The following is a 20,369-nucleotide window of genomic DNA, read 5'->3' as shown; positions in this document are numbered from 1 at the left end:
GGTTAGGGCATGGCTTACATAAACAGGGAGACAGAAGGCAGAAGTGGAAGTTTTAGGAACACCTGCATCGAGGTGGTGGCATCTGTGGTCCACTAGGACACCACTCCTGCCTGGGTTTCTGGGGTGTAAGGAGCTGTGTTCGAGTTAGGCAGGGTTCTAGGGTTAGTATATAGTTCTAGTAAGGAACCGGAGGGGTAGGCAGAGAAGCTGAGGCTGATGTGCCTGTGGCCCGAAGCCGCAGAGTGGAGTGGAAGGGAGGAAGAATAGCTCTTGTATTAACTATTGCTGCATTACAAACCACCCTAAAATTCAGTGGCTTAAAACAATAAGCATCTATGATTTCTCGTGAATCTATGGGCTGGCCGAGCAGTCTTGTTTCTAGCTTGGCTCACTAATGTATTGGCAGTCTTGGCTGGATGCCATCACACGTTTGGGGACTGCCTGGCTTTGGGCTGATCTAGAATCCACGTTGTCTCTCATTGACCAGCAGGCTGTCTTGAGCTTGATCTCATGGCAATGGCAGGATCCAAGTACACAAGCCTCTTGAGTTGTTGGCTCAGAACTGACAGCACATCACTTCTGCTGCTTTCTATTGGCTCAAATTTGAGGGGTGGGTAGAGACCCCATCTCTTAAGTGGAGAAGCTATAAAGTCATATTGCAAGGGGTATGCACACACACACAGGTGGAGAATGATAGCCATACTTCTGTGACTAATTTGGAGGCTTCTTGGAGGCCCAGAGCACCAAGATTCCTGGACCAGAGCTGCTGGAGCCAATCCCAGTAAGAACAGATGTCTACTGGAAGATTCAGTTGCACCATCTGGTGCATTTCATCTGCAATGAGTTGGCACAACAGAAGCTTCCAGTAGACACATAACCCAGGTTATGTGTATATGGTGACTTAACTTTGCCTGCATTTTGGCATCAGACAGCTGCATCTTCTGGATAAATTTCCAGCACTCCCCAAGATTTATACAAAACAGGGTGCAACAGGGTAACTCATGCCGATAGCAGAACCTAAAGACCAGGGTGCTATTAGTTCCTGTTAATTTCCTCCATGCTGTATCTGAGCCTGGGAAGTGGTGCTCGCTTGGTCTCTGATATTAGACCACACATAGGACATACCATAGGCTCCACTCATTAAGAGTGGCTTCCCCCAAAGAGTTTTACCAGGAAAAGACAAAATACAAGTAAATCCAATCTTTTCTCTCTTTATTACATTTTTTGTGTGTATTGTACCACCCCTTGAGCTTGCTAGTTTAGATGATGTTGCATCAAATAAATGACCTACAAATAATTTAATTAACACAGTTAAACTTGTCTAAAGCAATTCTCCCTAAGTTGTAAGCATTCCAAAGCAAACCCTAAATTCAGTGTGGACCATTAATGTTTTAGATTTATTCCACAAAAAGAACTATTTTTATTGCTCCTGTTTGCTTATACTTCACACTTGCTTCCAGAGCCCCTATGCTCTACGCTATAGTCACGCTTGCTTCGGAATGCTTTACTTTTGTTTAAATTGCCAGGACTAGGGCAGCCCGGGTGGCTCAGTGGTTTAGTGCTGCCTTCAGCCCAGGGAGTGTTCCTGGAGACCCAGGATCGGGTCCCATGTCAGGCTCCCTGCATTGAGCCTGCTTCTCTGTATCTCTCATGAATAAATAAATAAAATCTTAAAATAAATAAATATATAAATAAATAAAATTGCCAGGATTGTAATGCACTGCATTCCTCTATTAAAGGTTTTCCAGAAGTTTCATATACATTAGCCCACTCAACTCTTACTTGAATTCTAATGGTGTCAAAGAGGGAAGCACTGATGTGTTCACATCACACACAAGGAGATGGAGGCTCAGAGATTAGTGTCTCATTCACAGGCCCTCTCCTGAGTGGACATCTCTCCTGGATTCTTCTCCTTAAGCCCTCAGTTCTGCTCGGTGTGGTACTGTGTCTTTGTGCTCCCGCTGTCTATCCACTGGTCACAAGCTTTGCCTCCTGGGCCCATTACTCCACCTCTCTGGGCCCCGTGTCCTCATCTGTCAACTGAAAACAGAACCAAAATGTGCCTCATTGAGCTGCTGGGATTCACTGAGGTGACACACACGGGAGATACCTGGTAGAAAAAGAGGCAGAACATAGTAAGCTTTTACTGTTATGTCATCATTGATGCTAGGAAGGTCATACAGCTGGGAGGGTCATGGTCAGCCTCAGTGCCCCAGGGGTGAGCACACTGTAAGCCTCCAAAGCAGGAAAGTGGACAGAGTAGGCCTCTGCTTGCTGCTCCACATCATGGCCTGTGAAGCAGCAGCTACCAGGAAGGCCCCAGGTGGTGAGGAGCTTGGCTTTCCATCAGTCTGTTGGGACATCAGCTTACTGACGCAAAGAAATGACCAGAACAGTCCTTGCTCCTCGTTGCCCTCTTGAGCTCCACTTAGGACCCTCGAGAGGCCTTGGCAGTCATTAGCTGCCTACTCTGGGGCAGACCTCTGAGGATGTGGCTTTGAGAAGGTGTCTTAGTCCATTTGGGCTGCCATCACAAAACAGCACGGGTTGTGGGGGTGGGGCTTATAATCTGCAGAAATAAGTTCTCACAGTTTCAGAGGCTGGGAAGTGCAAGATCAAAGCACTGGCAGATGAGAGTCAGGCAAGAGCCCCTTTCTGATTGACAGCTGTCATCCTGATGTGTCTTCACAGGGCACAAGGGGCAGGGCAGCTCTCTGGGGCCTCTCTCCTAAGGGTGCTAACCCCACTCAGGAGGGCCCCACCCTCATGACCTAGTCACCTCCCCAGAGGTTGCATCACCAAATACCATCACACTGGTTGTTGGGTTTCAATATAGGGATTGGGAGGAGAGGACTCAGCTGTAGGTGAGTAGAGGCTTCCTGTGCACTTGGCTGTGCCTTGGGGGTCTTGCTGGGGCAGCGGCATGCTTATCAAGGCCCAAGGCATAAGGCAGCAGGGGGCCTCCAGGGGCCACTGCCAACCCCTAACAATACGAGACAGACTGGTCACTGCGCACTGTCTTCTCGGTGGATGGTGGGCAGGAATTCTGCTAGGAGAGGCCTGGGAGTCTGCTCCTGTTCTCTGTCCTTGGGCCTTGGCACAAATGATTCAATGATGGCAGTTTGGTACACACACAACCAGCTTTCTCCCTGCTGCTCTGGAATCTAGTACAGTCTATTTCAGGCCGGGCTCTCAGCCCCCTAACCCCCACCTCACTTTATGTCCAAAGAAGGCTGAGCTCTGCAGAGTCACCTGTGGCAAATTCTGTCAAGATTCTCAGCTTCCACTGCAGGGCTTCGGGCTGGCTTCTCACTGCGGAGCTCCTGGGTCCTGGGGGGTGTGAAAGATCCTGTGGTCCCTGCAGCGGCCTCATCCTGCCACCCTCTCAGCCCAGGAGGAGCCCCCGTAGAGTAGCTGAGGTGACCACCAGAAGGATCAACAACGGGTGGAACTGGTTTTTCAATTTTGGTTTGGGAGAGAAAATCAATTTCCAAATACCCAGGTCTGTTGTACTCTGATAGCCTAGAGCTACATTCCAGGCCAAGCCATGGCTCTCAGATTCCCAGGGAGGCCGGGGCCCTATGGGCTTCAGAGCCCAGGTGTTTCTTGCTTCTGAGTGATTCCTGGAGGTCTGACTCTGGCAGAGGTGGTACATAGTGCAGGATTTTGTCCTCCTGCTGCTCTGAAAGCCTCATATGCTACCCAGAGAGAGTTCTCAGATCTCTCTTTTGTGCCAGTGAGGCCACAAAATTTACTGAATCCTTATTGTTTGTGGGTGCTTTATTATTGGGTGTTTATGGGGAAATACAGAAAGTCAGCAGTAGCCTGGCCCCTGTCTAAGGATTCAGATGGTCATGAGGGAGCTGAGCCATGCAGCCGCCTGGAGAACACCCATTGTAACATCCTTGCAAGTGGCCTTTGATACTGTATGTTGAATCTGCACAGAGAGAAAGACAAAGTTGGTTTTGAAAAGAAGGGGATATGGATCAAGAAAGAAGAAGGAGGTTGGGAGAAAGTAGATGTGCATCACAGGGCTCCTGCTTCTATTAGAAATAGTGTTTCCCAAGGTCATTTTTCCTGAAATGGCACATTATCTTTTTCCCACTAATAAGTTTGGTCCATTTCATATGCTGTGTGTCTACATGTCTGTGTGTGAGTGTGTGAGTGAAGGATCCAGTTAGCAGAGGGTGGGTGGAAAGTGTAAAAGCCTTGTCCCAGAGACCAGAAGGGCAGCTCAGGAAAGGGCATGAGGTCTGTGAGTGCACCCTGCATCCCCTGCCAGCCTTTTCCTGCCTGGCCTACAGAGACAGCAGCTGAAATGCCCCCAAAATCACCAGAGGGTTGGTTTGCAGGTCATGTGTATAAGGCTCAGGCTTGCAAGAGGTGGAGGCCTTGGAGGGTTCTGAGCACCCCGGAACTGCATTATAGCCTGACCCATCTATAGCACCGTGACCGTGGGACCCAAGCCCATGGGAAGGGGGCTTCCGTTCCCATCACTAATGGTCCACTCACTGCACATGTCTCCTCTTGTGTCTGCCAGGCTGAAGTGTGTGCCGGAACTGTGGCGGAGGTGATCCAGTCTGTGGTCAACGGGGCGGACGGCTGCGTGTTCTGTTTCGGCCACGCTAAGCTGGGTCAGTGAGAGCTTTCCTCGTTCCTTCTGTCTGTATTCCTAGTCACGTGGATGTTCTGTGCCAGTCCCAGCATCTGTAGATGAAAGGGAAGGCTGTTTCCTTTGAGTGCCCAATTGAAGAATCACTGGTTGCTGTTTCTGCTTTTTTTTTTTTTTTTCTGTTTCTGCTTTTGAAATGCAGCATTCATCCTAAGTGGGGACTGACTTAGTCTTCTAGGGAAGGGGTAGTGGGGTGCTTCCCACTTGGTCCAGGTCAAAGACACACCCAGAAAGCCAGCAGGAGGAGGGACACCCACTGAGCAGGGGCTCCTGGGTTCAGGGTAGTGGATGGAGCCCACAAAAAACCAGCCTCCAAGCAAAGCCCAAAACCGTATTGGAACCCATCTGGGGAGAGTGTCTGAGCACAGCACAGACTGGAGGGAGAAAGAAGGAGGTGGAGAAGCACCCGGACAGGGGTTTGGATGGCTAGACCCCCATAAGGTGCCTTCTGAATCCGGGCCTGTGGCCATCTGCTCAGCAGGCCTTAGCTTCCGCGCTGAGGAAGTTAGTAATTTGGGGTGCTCCGGAAGTGCCCCTTGGCAGAGAGGTTCCCACAAAGGCCTCACAGTGAGAGAGGCCAGTTTTAGGCTGAGACAGCTCATTCAGCTCCCTTCTGTCTTCTTGATCTCTGATCAAAGCAGCAATCCAGATTTAAACAGAATTTGCTCCCGCTGTAAAAATATACCCTGCATTTAACTTGAGGAAGGTTATAAAGTGTAAGTCTGTGGATTCAATCGGTGGGGTGGTGATAAAAAGAACCATCACAGCGATGAAAGATCTCCGCTGGATAGCCTGTGATGCTCGGGACACCCGTTCTGTCCTCAGGCTGGATGCTCAGAGTCTTCGTCCGTGCGGCACTAGGAAATGCCCTTTGCGGTTGTTGTCATCGATGCCTACTGCCTCCCTCACCTTTCCCTTTCCTTCCTTCCCAACCCCCAAGCCTCCCCATGGGGGACACTCACACTGTGTTCCTCCCTTGTCTCGCTCCCCCAGGGAAATCCTACACCATGATCGGAAAGGACGATTCCATGCAGAATCTTGGCATCATCCCCTGTGCTATCTCTTGGCTCTTCAAGCTGATAAATGAACGCAAGGAAAAGACGGGAGCCCGGTTCTCGGTGCGGATCTCAGCGGTGGAAGTGTGGGGCAAAGAAGAGAACCTCCGGGACCTGCTGGCCGAGGTGGCCACGGGCAGCCTGCAGGACGGCCAGTCCCCGGGCGTGTACCTGTGCGAGGACCCCATCTGTGGCACGCAGGTGAGCAGCTCCCTGCTGCTAGCAGGGGGGGCGACGCACCCCATGGTTCCGGCCACGTGTAAACAGGGCAGGCTTGCGAGTGTTTACTTTAGGGGAAGGCGGGAACTTTATGGCTTGCAGCTGCAGGGCCATCTGCTCACCCAACCTAAATATTTGTACCTTGAATCTAATTGACAATGAGCAGGAACCACGATTGTTGCAGCATTTGTGGGGAAATTGAATTCACTTTCCTTACGCCCCTTTCGAAAAAAAGAAAGTACAGTCTTTCTTTTGTTTAAACAACAAGCCGAAATATTTACTGCTCTGCACAAAGAGGTCCAGCCATTACCAGGGCTGTTTATGGCTCTATAAACTGTGTTTCTGGCACTGGTTTTACAGCCGGATTAGTAGTGCTGTAGGAAAAACTAATAACCACTTTCTAATTAGAACCATGATATAATTGCTGGAGCTGTGGAAGCCAAGAGAAGCTCCAGTCTACCTTTGCAGGATATAATGCCTGTTCTGTGAGTCCGTCTCTCTCTGGCTGCCAATAGATGGAGGAAGGACTCCCAGCTCCCTGGTTCATATCCAGGAGAATTAGTTCTTTCAGTTTCCAGCAGGCCTTATTTCCAATTTGTTTTTTTCAGATAAGTGTTCATTTTGATGAGTTCCTGTGTCTTCCCAGGTGGGACTGGTTTTCACAGGCAAGGACACCTCCTGTTATACCCATCTACTCACACCTGGCTGTGTTCTTCCCCTGCTCAGAGCACCTCAGATCCTTCTGTTTCTGTTCTGAATCCCCCGTTGCAAAACTCATCCTGATTTGCATGGTCCCCTGTGACCTGCCCCATGCCTACCTTTCCAGCATCGTCTCTCGCCACTCCTTAAATTACATTTGAGTCCCTAAAAAGGCAGTGCTTCTCAAACTTCAGTGCCCTTATGAATCACTGAGGATCTCGTGACTACACAGGTTCTGGGATAGGGCCCCTGGTTATGGATTTCTAGCAGGCTTCCCAGCTGCAAAGCTCTCAGACACCAACCAAGGCTCCTCCTCCACTCTTGCTCCTCATCTGGCGAAGTCCCTATCTTACAGTAGCAGCTACACGTCACTTCCTCCAGGAAACCCTCTTAGATGTTTCTCTTTGTCAGTTGTGATTGCCTGGTTAGTTCTCTGCAACTGCTAAAGGGTGGGTCCTGAGACTGACCAGTGTTAACAGATGTATTAGATACCATCTGGATGTGAAATCTAATCAGAATGCAAACTAACTGGTTATGCAAAGCTTAATCCAGCAGTTCTCAGACTGTAGTCTTCAGCAGTCACTTGGAGGACTTGGAAAACACAGCTTGCCAGGCTCTACCTCGAGAATTTCTGATTCAGTAGGCCTGGGGTAGATACCCAGAATGTGCATTTCTAACCAGTTCCCATATGACACTGATGCTGTTGGTTCAGGGACCACACTTGGAGAACCTCTCTTCTGAAGCATCACAGCACCTGCTTGGCATCACCTGCCTGCTGTTCCCTTCCCAAGAATTACCTGGATGTTCAGATGCCCTGGAGCTTCCATTCACTTTTATTTTTGTTTAATTTAAATTTTGTTAGTTAACATACAGTGCAATGCTGGTTCTGGAGTAGGATTCAGTGATTCATCACATACAACTCCATTCACTTTTATAAAGACTCTGCTGGTGAAGTCCCGTGTAGGCAAAGGACCTGGTTAACTGGCTTGGAAGAACAGATCAACAGCCTTTTTATTTAACTCTTCTTATTGAAAAATCACGAAAAAACATTAGCTTATTTTTCTACCATAGTAAGTACAGAACAGTGGACACAACAGTCTGTCTTTGAAGTCTAAGGATTTTGAAGGAAGGTCCCAGGTTCCAAAATCAGCTCTCACAGTTCAGAATGGTAAGCATGGTCAGAAATAGAAAATTGTCAGAATGTGTACCGACCCGAAGGCATATACCACAGGCTGTTTCTTTGAATAAATCAGATGTTTCCTTTTCTCCCCCCAAAAAGGAGTATTAGTCAAATTCTTTTTTTTTTAAGATTATTTATTCATGAGAGAGGCAGAGACAAAGGCAGAGGGAGAAGCAGGCTCCCTGTGGGGAGCCTGATGCAGGACTCTATCCCAGGATCCCAGGATCATGACCTGAGCGAAAGGCAGATGCTCACCCGCTGAGCCACCTAGGCATCCCTAAATTCTGATAATACTGTTCTGATTAAAGTTATACTCTAATTTCTGAGGGATTCCATAGGATTTAGATGCATGGCCCACAGTGCTTTCTTAATTAATCTGCCAGGAACATGAATTTAGAAACCAAAGATACAAATAGATGTTCCTGAAACAATATAGATGAGACATTCAACTACATGGGGTGTTTTCATGCGTCTTTTACATATCTCGTTTAAAACCGTGCTCCTACATGTAATCTAAAACTGGCTTTAAGTAGCTGGAGAAATGGGGAGTGGAATTAAAGCTGACTGAGCTTGGTTTTTGCCTCTTTGGGGAACCGGTGCTGTCTGGACTGGGATCATAGTGTGCCACCTATGAGTCTCCAAACCTTGTAGTCTTGGAGATCAGGATGGGGTTGTATCCCGTGGGTCTTCTCAGGTAGATGGATATAGTCCAGGATGCATGTTTGCTTCTGCAGAGGTCAGCCTGTGCCTCCTGCCCCTGCCCCTCACAGTCACTCAGATATGACCACCTACTATTACCCAAACTGTAAAACTATGTTTCATCCAATACTTCTGCTCAGTCTTACCTTTCAGGAATGGGTTAAGTGGACAATTGCACGTGAGTCTGGGCCCTTGTTCCAGAAGGATCTTCGTTGGCCTCCAAGAGTCACATAGCTTTTCTGCAGCATGGAGAGCTGTGTGCGAGCCCCGTCTCAGCCTGAGGCTTCAGCTGTTGGCTTGTGTCTTCCAGCTGCAGAACCAGAGTGAGCTGCGGGCACCTACGGCGGAGAAGGCCGCCTTCTTCCTGGATGCCGCCATTGCCTCCCGACGGGGCAGCCAGCAGAAATGTGACGAGGATGACCACCGAAACTCGCACATGCTCTTCACCCTGCACATCTACCAGTACCGCATGGAGAAGAGCGGGAAAGGGGGAAGTAAGTGGCCTGTCTCTACCCATAGCCCGGCCCAGGGTACCCATCATTGATGGCAGCCATGACACTGCCCCCCACCCTGGCTCTGCCTTTTTATTTTCAAGTAGGCCCCCATGCCCAACGTGGGGCTTGAACTCATGACCCTTAGGTCAGTGTGCCGACAGAGCCAACCAAGTGCCCCTGACCTTGTATAGCAGAGTTCAAGTTCCCCAGTATGGAATTCACTGATTTAGAGTCCCAGACAATGGCGGCATCTGGCCTGCACTTTACTTTGAACCATCCAGGAGGAAAGGCCTGGGGGAGGATGATGGACCAATGTAATTGCCAGGGGAAGGTGAGAAAGGGGAGACTTTAAACAGAAAGACAAATGTTTTGTAGCATCTTTTCGTTCACCAGCTCTACAGAGGCTCTTCATGAAAGGCCAAGGTTTATGCATCAAGCACCCTGGTGATATGTTATTAATCATTAGCTTGAGTCCACTGTATGGATCTGGAGGAAACAAAGGCATGTTTTTAAAATAGTCTATAAATCAGACCTTTCTAGGCAGATTCTACTGGCTGTTGGTGATGCTCCTCTGTGAGAACCTTGGTCCAGGCCCTGCTCTGTGGGAAGTGGCACTGCCAGGCCCCCGGGATGCTGGGTCTACAGCCCCCCTGGGTGAGGTCTTCAAAACCAACACCAGCCTTGGTGCAGTGCTCTATCTACCCTTTGCCAAGTCTCATGTACTCTATGCACTGGGGAGCATCTCAGGTGGGATTTTGGACTATGGGCGACGTGGTCCATTGACCTTGCTGGGCTTCCCCCTGTGAGCCACAGGGTTGGGCTTTCGAAACACAGGCAGCTGGCCCCCAGGGCTCTCTCTGGACACTGAGTGCCAGGAAAACAAACACTAGCCCTGAGTTAGGAGACTAACCCAGGTGCCTGGAAATTGTGAAGCTAATTGACTAACACAGAGGCAATCAACAAACTAATTCTAGGTGGAGCCTGAAGTCAAGCATCCACCTGGGATCAGTGGATGGGCTTCCCAATTTCTCTGCAGTTTGAGTTGTTGCCCAAAGACCTAGAAACCAGTATCCCGGAGAGAGTGCTTAGGGCTTCTCTTGCCACCAGGGAAAGTTCTGCCCTTCCTTGTCTCAGCTCATTTGCTGCAGTTGTATGCCCTCAGTTCCTCCTCCTTAATTCTTGTTATTTTAATTCAGGTCTAATGTATATTCAGAAATACCCCTTTTTTGTGTGTTGTTTGATGAGTTTTGGCAAATCTGTACAGTTGTGTAACTACCGCCACTCTCCAGACACAGAACCAAACCATCAGCACAGGAAGCCCCCTCTCTGGCTACTTCCTTCCATCTACCTCTGGCCCCAACCACTGACCCGACTTTTGTCCTTTAAGTTTTGCATCCAGAACATCGTACGAATGGAGCCACGTGGTCCCCACGTGGCCTTTGGTGTCTGGCTTCTTTCATTTGGCCTAATGCCTCTGAGATTCTTCCAATGTTCTTGCATGTACCGGTTGTTTGCTTACTTTTCTTAGTTTCCACGGAGCCCAGAGACTTGCCTCTACCTCTCCTCCTACTCCCAGGCCTGAGATCTCACCTGCAGTTCCAGGACCACAGGAGGACCCAGGCTGTCTACCCTGGCTGCTCCCTGCGCTGGCTGCTGCCCAGGGGTCTAGGGATAGTGGCCTCACTGGGCACCCCAGGAGGCATACCCTCAGCAGCCCAGACCTCTCTTGTAACCAGCACAATCATAAAGGTTTGACTGTGGGGTGAGCAAAATGGCTTGAATGGGAAATTTTCAGGGGAGATTGGTTCTCAATGATGGGCTCACCCCATGTACAGCACTTCTGTTTAGAAAAACTTTCTCAAAGAAGGAAGCAAGGATTAGGATAGAAATGAGAAGATCCAGACCTTTAAAGTTCGAAACAGAATTTCAGCCCCTGACAGTCTGGGGGGCTGGCTTTAAATCCTGCCCTCGCTGTTTCTTTCTGGGTTTTGTCTTAGCAGCACGAACATGGAAATCTGACAAGTGTTTTTATTCTTTTAAGCTTTTTTATTGTATTTAAGCTTTATTTCTTTTAAGCTGTTTTATTCTTTGAAGTCAATACTAATGATAATCAGAGCCTGCAGTGGGGTTCTTAGACTTTGAGTGGAGAGAGTGACTCGAAAAAGATCTGAATTTTCAGCCAAATTGCTTCCAAATGGACAAGTGGAAGATCTTAGGAGATGGGATAATCTCATCCTCCTTCCAGGTTTCAAACTGCGCTGAAAACAACTGTTTTGAGTTTTTCACTTTTCTTCCCCCATGGTTCTGCTCTCGATTTGGAACCTGAAAGAAGGAAGCAATCTTGAAAATAAACAGTTACTTAAATTACTTCAACTGTAAGAACTTGAAATTCCACTTCACAGCGGTGTGGTCTGGGCCATTCTCTCAGCTCACCGGCCCTCCCCAAGTTGCTGCGCAGCGCGTCTGGGCACTTCTGGAATATTCACATCCCATTCACCTTCTTGCTGTTTACACATTGTGAAGGCAGATTGCTTTTAAATAATAAATTCAGGGTAAAGGGAAAAGCAAGTACCATTAATGGCTCCCCAAAACCCTTTTCGGTACTTTCTAATATATCTGTAGATGAGAAGAAGTGGGTGGGGGGAGAGACCAGGGGAGGTCACCTACATGCCATAGCACCTGGCTTCCCAGGAGGGGAGGAATCCAGGCCAGGATGTGCACAGACAGCCCTCCAGCCTTTCCAAGTCTCGCTTGACTTCAGTAAATTTGTATCTGCTTAAAGTATAATGAGGATACTTGCAGTGTTGTTTAAAATGGAAATTTTTGTTTACTTATCTATATGTAATAATCCCTGTGGGCCTGGCAGCCAGAACTCAATTAAAGGAAAGTTTATTAATTAATTACACTGCAGGGAAGCAAAGAGCAGAGCACACTGTTGTGAAGTGGCCATCAGAAGCTTGGATGGTGGATTTCAGAGAGGTCTCTGCCTCAAGAACTAGACACGCCACGTGTATGGATGCACCTGAATCTTACATATGTATTTTATAAACACACACGTACAGACATAGGCACATATAAATAGATGGACAAAAATATTTTCAAAGTGTCCAATCAACATAGAAAAGAAAATTCTATGTTGATGTATTACTGTTTTGCACATAACATTAGGTCAAGCTTAAATTACTTCCCTGGTTTAAAGAGAACTATTCCCTGGCTTAAATCGTGTCCTTAGTGGGGCTGATTCTCCACCTGTCCCAGAGCCCTCCCCTGCTTTGCTAAGCTATTGTGTAAAGGCTGAGAACCCCAGTGGGAATTCCATCTCTAGGGAAGAGCCCCAAGGCCCTCATGATCAAGAGCCACTCCTCATAAAGACAAGTCTATCAGGAGTCAGCCCACACTGCATTAAATCAATAGAACCTGTGCTGTGTTTTAAAAAAATCAGTGTATTTCTCTATTTAGCTATGTTCCTGAAAGAGAAAAACAATCCAGTTATTTGTCACATACGCAGGTGGTGTGAGTTCAGAGAAGTCCTCTCCTGGAACACAATCAGGGGATGGTTAATTGAGAAAGTCAAAAGGAGGAACCTTTTTTTTGGTATATTTTTTTATTGGAGTTCAATTTGCCAACATATAGCATAACACCCTGTGCTCATCTCATCAAGTGCCCCCACCCCAGGTTCCCATCACCCAGTCACCCCATCCCCCCGCCCACCTCCCCTCCTTTCACTACTCCGTGTTCGTTTCCCAGAGTTAGGAGTCTCTCATGTAAAAGGAGGAATCTTGTAAGATGATACATTCATGCCATGAACATTTTATCTCAACTTAAAAGATAGAAATGGGTATTTATTCATTGATCTTCTGATATGGACCATGGCTTTCTCTTTGAGATGAGTTTTCAACTTAAAGTTCTGCTTTTACGAATCACTTAGAAGTGATTCAAGAACTCAAAAGACATTGATGCAGCCAGCTGGTGTGACACCTTTTCTAGATTCTTAAATGTTTTTTCCACTCTATAATTTTTCATTTTCACCTAACTTGGCATCCCTTTTTATTTTTTTAAAGATTTGTCTATTTAAGAGAGCATGAGCGAGGGTGGGGTGGATGGGCAGAGGGAGAGGGAGAAGCAGACTGCCGGCTGAGCAGGGAGCCTAATGTGGGGCTCAATCCCAGGACTCCAAGATCATGACCAGAGCTGAAGGCAGATGCTTCACTGACTGAGCCCCCCAGGCCCCCTCAGCATCTCTTTTTTAAAAATAACTAATTTTAATCTCATCTTTCCAGAGCATTGAGTTTAGTTTTTAAAGAAACATGAGCTCTCTTTATACCATCATATTTTATTGGTTCATATAAGATTTGCTTCTATTTGTATCTGTAATGACAAGTGGCATAATTGGCTTTGGAGGGAACCCAACTGATCTGTTAAGCACCCAGCTTATTTGAAGGGAGCAAGAGCACAGAGGAGAAGACAGTCAGGGCTGCCCATGCAGGTCTCAGGTGCAGAGGGCATCGGTTCACATGACTCACAGGTGATGGCCAGGTGGCAGGGCAACCCTTCCTAGATTTTGCTGTATAGAAGAATCACCCGGGGGAGCTTTGCAGGGACTCTCAGGCCCATGGTGCACTCCAGGCCAGTTAAATTAGAAAGCCTCGGTGTGGGAGCCAGACATCGTGTTTTCTTAGATTCTCAGGTGATTCTGTCGGCCGCAAAGTTTGCCAACCAAAGTTCTGGAAAGGTGAGTTAAAAGAGGTTCAGCCTCTTTTACAGTTGCTTTACAGTTAACTCTGGATTTTCATCTTAGATTCAGCATTAGTTTTCTAGATGATGTTGGGCAATTTATTTTTTTTATTTATTTGGTGGGGGAGGTGATTTTTTTAACTTCTGTGAACTTCATTTGCCTCATCGGCCAAACGGAGTCGATTCTTGCCTTATAAGATCATTGTAGGAATTAAGTGATATCAGGAGACGAGCCTGGCACCTATCGGGTCCTTGGTCAACGTGGGTTAGGAAGGTCGCTCTGGAATGGGGTGAAATTGTGCTCGCTTCGGCAGCATATATACGGAATGGGGTGAAATTAGGACTGCTTCCCATGGGGAGAGTAGGGCATGTGGGTGTTCCGTTTTGCCCAAGCTCCAGACTTGCCACATCCACAGGAGAGAATGAAGGAAGGGTGACTGGAGGCACTTTTGCTACTCTTACTCTGCAGCTGTGACCCTGGAAATCTGACGAGTCGATGAGGAATTCTCTCGTACCTGCTCGTATTGTTCACTGATGACAGAACTTTCTCGCCAGCCATCTGTAGTGACGTACGTCGTTGCCAGTAGCAGATGGCCGGTGCTTGCTCACCTTGTACCCTCCCGGATGAAGCACCTTGTGTGGCAGCCAGAATTTGTGGCCACTGGAGCTTCAGTGGGTACAGTAGACAGACTCGATTTTTCATTGTCTGAATGTGACTCCTCCTTTGAGTCATGTGGATATAATTATGGGTATTTTATAACGTGATTTCTCAGCACGATCTAAACTGTGCCTTTTGTTCTCTTTTATTTTACTACATGTACATTATGCATTTTATTCCATTACATCAAATGGACTATTAGAGTCTGAAAGTCCAAACCGGTCCCTGTCTTTGCCCTTTAATCTACAGCACACGTGGATTATCTGAGCTGCTCCTGTCTATATAATTAGGTTGCAAAAGAGATGATATTTTGCTTTAAAAATAACTATTTCCCTAGCATGCTGCCATGACCTGATCTTGCATGATATGAGATGGGGTAAAAGAGAAGTTACATATTCTATGTTCCCTCACAAGGATTTTTCCTGGGGATAGTAGAAGATAAAATGTACCGTCCATTTCTTGGCTGTGATGTACCAGAGTAACTGGACATGCCTGTGTTGAAATGCTGTGCTTTCCTTTTTTTGTTACCCTCTGTCCTAGATGCTGACGTTGAGGGTGGGGCATGGTAGAGGCCAAGTTAGGGTTAGGACAGTGGTTCCCGAATGCTTTCATCCTACAGCATGAGCTAAGCCTCCTACGTTCGTGCTTGTGCAGGCTCTCCCTGCAGATGTGTGGGCACCCAGACACTGGCCACGTGCTCATCACACATCCACCCGGACCCAGGCATGGCCCCGTCCCACCCTCTGCATCTTCTTTCCCAACCAACCTCTTTGCCACATAGCCCCAGAGGTCGTGGCTTCTGGAACAGTTTTCAGAAGTTTCTGTGGCCACCTTTGCTGTGGCTTCCTTGCAGAGTAGGGGAAGGCAGAGGGAAGAATAGCTGTCCCAGAAGCAGCAGCGGCTGAGCCACCCTGGAAGGTAGGAATCCAGAGGGGTCAGTCTGCTGCTGCCTGGGGAGTGAGGGGGAAGGAAAGGAAATGATATAGAAGCCGGGTGATGTGCTGGGGATACACTAACCTCAGACAGTAGGGCCGGGACAGAAGGGAAGCTTGGCACTCCTGCTGTCTTGGGGACTGGCTGAGGCCACGTGGTGCAGGATAAAGAGCATGGGGCTTCAAGGTGTCAAGCCCAGCTGCACTAGTGACAGTAGTATAGTGGCCAGTTTCCTTTTTAAGAACAAAATAGGGGCACCTGGGTGGCTCAGTTGGTTAGGTGTCTGCCTTTAGCTCCGGTTATGATCCCAGGGTCCTTGGACCAAGCCCTGTGTTGGGCTCCCTGCTCAGTGGAGAGTCTGCTTATCCCTCTCCCTCTGCCTCTCCTCCCTGCTCTCTCAAACTCTCTTGTTCGCAAATAAAATCTTTATTTAAAAAATAGCTCTAATGAGATATCCTTGAGATACAGTAATCCACATATTTGGTAAGTTTTGTCCTATGTATCTCTGCCCATGAAACCATCAATACAATCAAGATAATGAACCTATCCTTCACCCTCAAGTCTTTGGTGAAATGCCTTTTTCTCTTTCTGAAATTGTTTTTGTCTTATAATTAAGTTTTGAAGGGTTTTTAATATACTCTGGATAAAAGTCCTTTATCAGATATATGTTTTGCAAATATTTTCTCTCAGTCTGTGGCTTGCCTTTTTATTCCCTTCACAATGTATTTTGAAGAGTGGAAATAGTTGATTTTGATGATGTCTGGTTATCTGTGTGTTCTCCTATAAAAATCACGTTTTTTATTTCATAGTTGAGAAATCTTTGCCTAAACTGAGATCAGGAAAGTTTCATGCTATGTTTTATGCTCCTTCTAGAAGATTTATAATGTTGGGTTTTATATTTAGGTCTTAGATTCATTTTTTTAGTAAATTGTGCAATGTATGGATTAAAGGGTTTTTGTGCATATATATGTGTGTGTGTGTATATATATAAAGCAGTATCTTCAGTTTGGTAAAAGTGTTTCTGAAAAATCTGCTAACATACTGGTAAAAGAAATGCAAATTATATAATAATTATATAATTTGAGAGAGTGAATGCATGAGAGCAGGAGGAGGGCTACAGGGAGAAAATCTCAAGCAAACTCTGAGTCGAGTGTGGAGTCCAATTAGGGGCTTGATCTCACGACCCTGAGTTATATATAATGGTTCTAGTACCATTTGCTAGAAAAACTATTGTCTCCCTACTAAATTACCTTTGTTAAAAATTATTCGTATTTGTGTGGTTCTGTTTTTGGACTCTCTATAACTATTTCATTGATTTGTTTATCTATCTTTACACCAATACCACACTGTCTTGATTTAATGGAGGCTTTATAATAAGCCTTGAAATCAGATACTATACTATTAGCTTTCCAATTCTGTAGTTTTATTTATTTTTTAATTTAATTTTAGTTTTTAAAGATTTATTTATTCATGAGAGACACAGAGAGAGGGGCAGAGGCAGAGGCAGAGGGAGAAGCAGGCTCCATGTGGCAGCCCGATGTGGGACTCCATCCCAGGACTCCACAGGATCACACCCTGACGCAAAGGCAGATGCTCAACCACTGAGCCACCCAGGTGTTCCCAATTCTGTAATTTTGAAAGCTGTTTTGACTATTCTAGGTCCTTTACTTTTCCATATAAATTTTAGAATCCACTTCTAAATTGACTTTGTAGAATCACTTTCTACCAAAAAAGACTGCTGGGATTTTGATTGGGATCACACTGACTCTGTAGACCCATTTGGAGAGAATTAACATCTTAACAATACTGAATTTTCTGACTCATGAATGTAATTTCTCTCCCTGGTCTTTAGATATTCGTTGATATCTCTCAGCAATATTCTTTTCTCCACGTACATATCTGTCTTCTGTCTAATTTACGCTGAAGTATTTCATACTTTTATCCTATTGCAAATAGTATTTTAAAATTTCAATCTCTAGTTGTTTGTAACTACTACATAGTAATACAGGGGTGCTTGGCTGGCTCAGTCATTAGAGCATTCGACTCTTGATCTTTGGGTTGTGAGTTCAAGCCCCACATTGGGCAAGGAACCTACTTAAGAAAAAAATGTAGTTGATTTTTGTCTGTTGATCTCATATCCTGCAACCTTGCTAAGCTCTCTTTATTCGTTCTAGTTGCTTTTTTGTAGATTCTGTTTGATTTTCTATGTGGATGATTGTGTTTGTCTGCAAAGAAAGACCAGTTTGACTTCTTGCTCTCCAATCTGGATACCGTTTCTGTTTTCTTGACTTATTGTACTGGCTACTAACCCCAGCACAGCAATGAATAGAAATGGTGAGGGTGGACATTCCTTTTCTTTTTTTAAAGATTGATTGATTGATTCATGAGAGACACAGACAAAGGGGCAGAGACATAGGCAGAGGGAGAAGCAGGCTCCATGCAGGAGCCTGATGTGGGACTTAATCCCAGGACCCCAGGATCATGAACTGAGCTGAAGGCAGACGTTCAGCCATTGAGCTACCCAGGTGCCCCTGAGGGTAGACATTCTTGTCTCATTCCTGATCTTAAAAGGCATATGATCTTTTACCATTAACTATGATGTTGGCAGTAGATTTTTCAGAAACTATCAAACTGAAGATACTGTCTTCTGAGCAGTATTTTGGTGAGAATTTTTATCAGGAATGGTAAATTTTGTTAAATGCTTTTTTTCTGCATTTTACTGAGTAAATCCTATAGTTTTGTTTCAGTTTGTTAATATGATGAATTATATTGATCATTTTTTTTCGTTAACCAATCTTGTATCTCTGGGATCAATCCCACTTACTTGGGATGTCAAGACCTTTTTATATGCCCCTAGATACAATTTTTTAATGTGGTTCTCTAATTTGTTTAGAGATTTTGCATCAATGTTTATAAGGGATATTGGTCTTTGGTTTTCTGTCCTTGTAATTTCTTTGTCTGTTTTTGGTATCTAGGTGTTCCTGGCCTCATAGAATGAGTTGCAAATATTTTCTCCAGTTCAATTTTCACGAAGAATTTGTGTAGAATTAGTATAGCCTTTTCCATTCTTATACTTTATTATTTCTTAAGTGTTTGGTTGAATTCACCAGTGTAGCCATATGGCACTGGAATTTTTCCTGTGAAAATTGTTAACTGTGGTTAACTACATATGCTATTTCTTTAATGTATGTAGAGCTATTCATTTTACCTGTTACTCCTTGAAGAAGCTTTGGGACTTTACATCTTTCAAAACATTTGTCCATTCTTCCAAGTTGTCTAATTGACTGATAGGATGTTTCCTTCTTCTCCATTTATATCGGTAGAAACTATAGCATGGCCATCTCTTGCATTCCTGACATTAGTAATTTGTGTCTTCTCTCCATCTCTCCTGATCAGCCATTCTAGAGATTTATCAGAGAACCAGCTCTTGGCTTCATGGATTTTCTCTACTGTCTTTACTTTCCTAGTCCATTGATTACTGCTTTTATGCTCATTATTTCCTTTCTGCTATTTAATATTTAATTTGCTCATTTTTTCTTATTTCTTAAGGTAGAAACTGAGATCACTGTTGTGAGACCTCTGTTTTCTAATCGAGGTATTTAATGCTATGAAGTTCCTCCTCCATACCTCTTCTGTGATCTCACAAATCTTCATTCACTTAAAAACACTTTTAAATTTCCATTTTTATTTCTTCTTTGACCATAGGCTACTTTGAACTATATTGTTGAGTTTCAAAATATTTGGGAAGTTTCAATTGTCTTTCCATACGGACTTTGAATTTAATTCCATCGTGTCAGAGAACATACCCTGATGTGAATCCTTTAAAATTTATCTCGACTTGGTTTATGAACCACAATATGGTCTGTCTTGGGAAATGTCTAGTATGTATTTCAAAAGAATGTGTATTTTGCTGTTGTTGGATTGAGTATTCTATAAATGTCAAGTAGAATGAGCTGATTGACAGTATTTTCCAAATCTTCTATATCTTTACTGGGTTTCTGTCTACTCATTATACAGTTATTGAGAAAGGGTAATTTGAAATCTACGACTATAATTATGGGCTCGCTTATTCATATAGTTCTATCAGGTTGTGCTTCTAGTATTTGAACGTCTGTTACTAGACATGTAAATGTTTTTTATTGTTAGGACCTCTTGATGAATCATCCCCTTTATGAAATGTTCCTATTTGCTTCTATTCACATTTTTTGGTCTTAAGTTTCTTTTGTTTAATATTGATATAACCATTTTCAGCTCTCTTACAGCCACTGTTTGCATGGTACAGCCTTTCCTACCCTTACACTTTTTAATGGATTGTTTCTTTATATTTGAAGTGCATTTCTCATAGGCAGCATATAGTGGAGGCTCGCTCTTTTATCCAGCCTGTTTCTACTTTTCAAGTAAGAGTATTCAGACTATTTACATTTAATGTAATTATTGACATGGTTTGGTCCAAATTGTTATTTTTCCATAGGTTTTCTATTCAACTTGTCTGTTCTTTCTTTTCCTTTTTTACCTGCCTTTTTGGGACTTACTGAGTATTTTTAATGATTTCACTTTATATCCTTTGTTGGTTTGTTAGCTGTAACTCTTCACTATTTACTGTTGCTTTGGGGTTTATAGTATACACCTTTAAGTCATTACGCTCTGCTGTCAAGTGATACTACAGCACTCCGTGAATGAAATAAGAAGCCTATAATGGAGCACCTCTGTTTCTTCACTTCTAACCTTTGTAACACTGTCAGACTTAAATTCTGTGTATGTTATAATCCATGTAGGACAATGTCATTAGTTTTGCTTTAGCAGCCAATTATCGTTCAAAGAGATTTAAATAATAGGGGGAAAAACATACATTTATTGGCATGGTTATCATTCCCAGAGCTTTTCATTCTTTTGTGTATATCCTCTGTGGGTCTGCTTTTGGTGAATTCTTTTGGCTTTTTTTTTTTTTTGGCTTTTTTTTAAGATTTTATTTATTTATTCATGAGAGATACACAGAGAGAAACAGAGATGAAGGCAGAGGGAGAAG

At 44.9% G+C, this 20,369-nt stretch overlaps 1 protein-coding gene across 2 annotated transcripts in view; it reads left to right on the top strand.

Moving 5' to 3' along the window:
- Positions 1–20,369, top strand: part of KIF26B (kinesin family member 26B) — a 446,195-nt gene that overhangs the window by 361,775 nt on the left and 64,051 nt on the right. For both annotated transcript variants that reach the window (XM_072732821.1, XM_072732822.1), the window contains 3 exons: positions 4,541–4,634; positions 5,666–5,928; positions 8,835–9,018. In XM_072732821.1, the coding sequence (XP_072588922.1) occupies positions 4,541–4,634; positions 5,666–5,928; positions 8,835–9,018 (541 nt within the window). The remainder of the gene's footprint in view (positions 1–4,540; positions 4,635–5,665; positions 5,929–8,834; positions 9,019–20,369) is intronic.

The sequence above is a fragment of the Vulpes vulpes genome, chromosome 13, assembly GCF_048418805.1.
Source record: "Vulpes vulpes isolate BD-2025 chromosome 13, VulVul3, whole genome shotgun sequence".
NCBI lineage: Eukaryota > Metazoa > Chordata > Mammalia > Carnivora > Canidae > Vulpes > Vulpes vulpes.
Note: the sequence above shows the minus strand (reverse complement) of the source record. Positions and strands in the feature narration are given on the sequence as shown.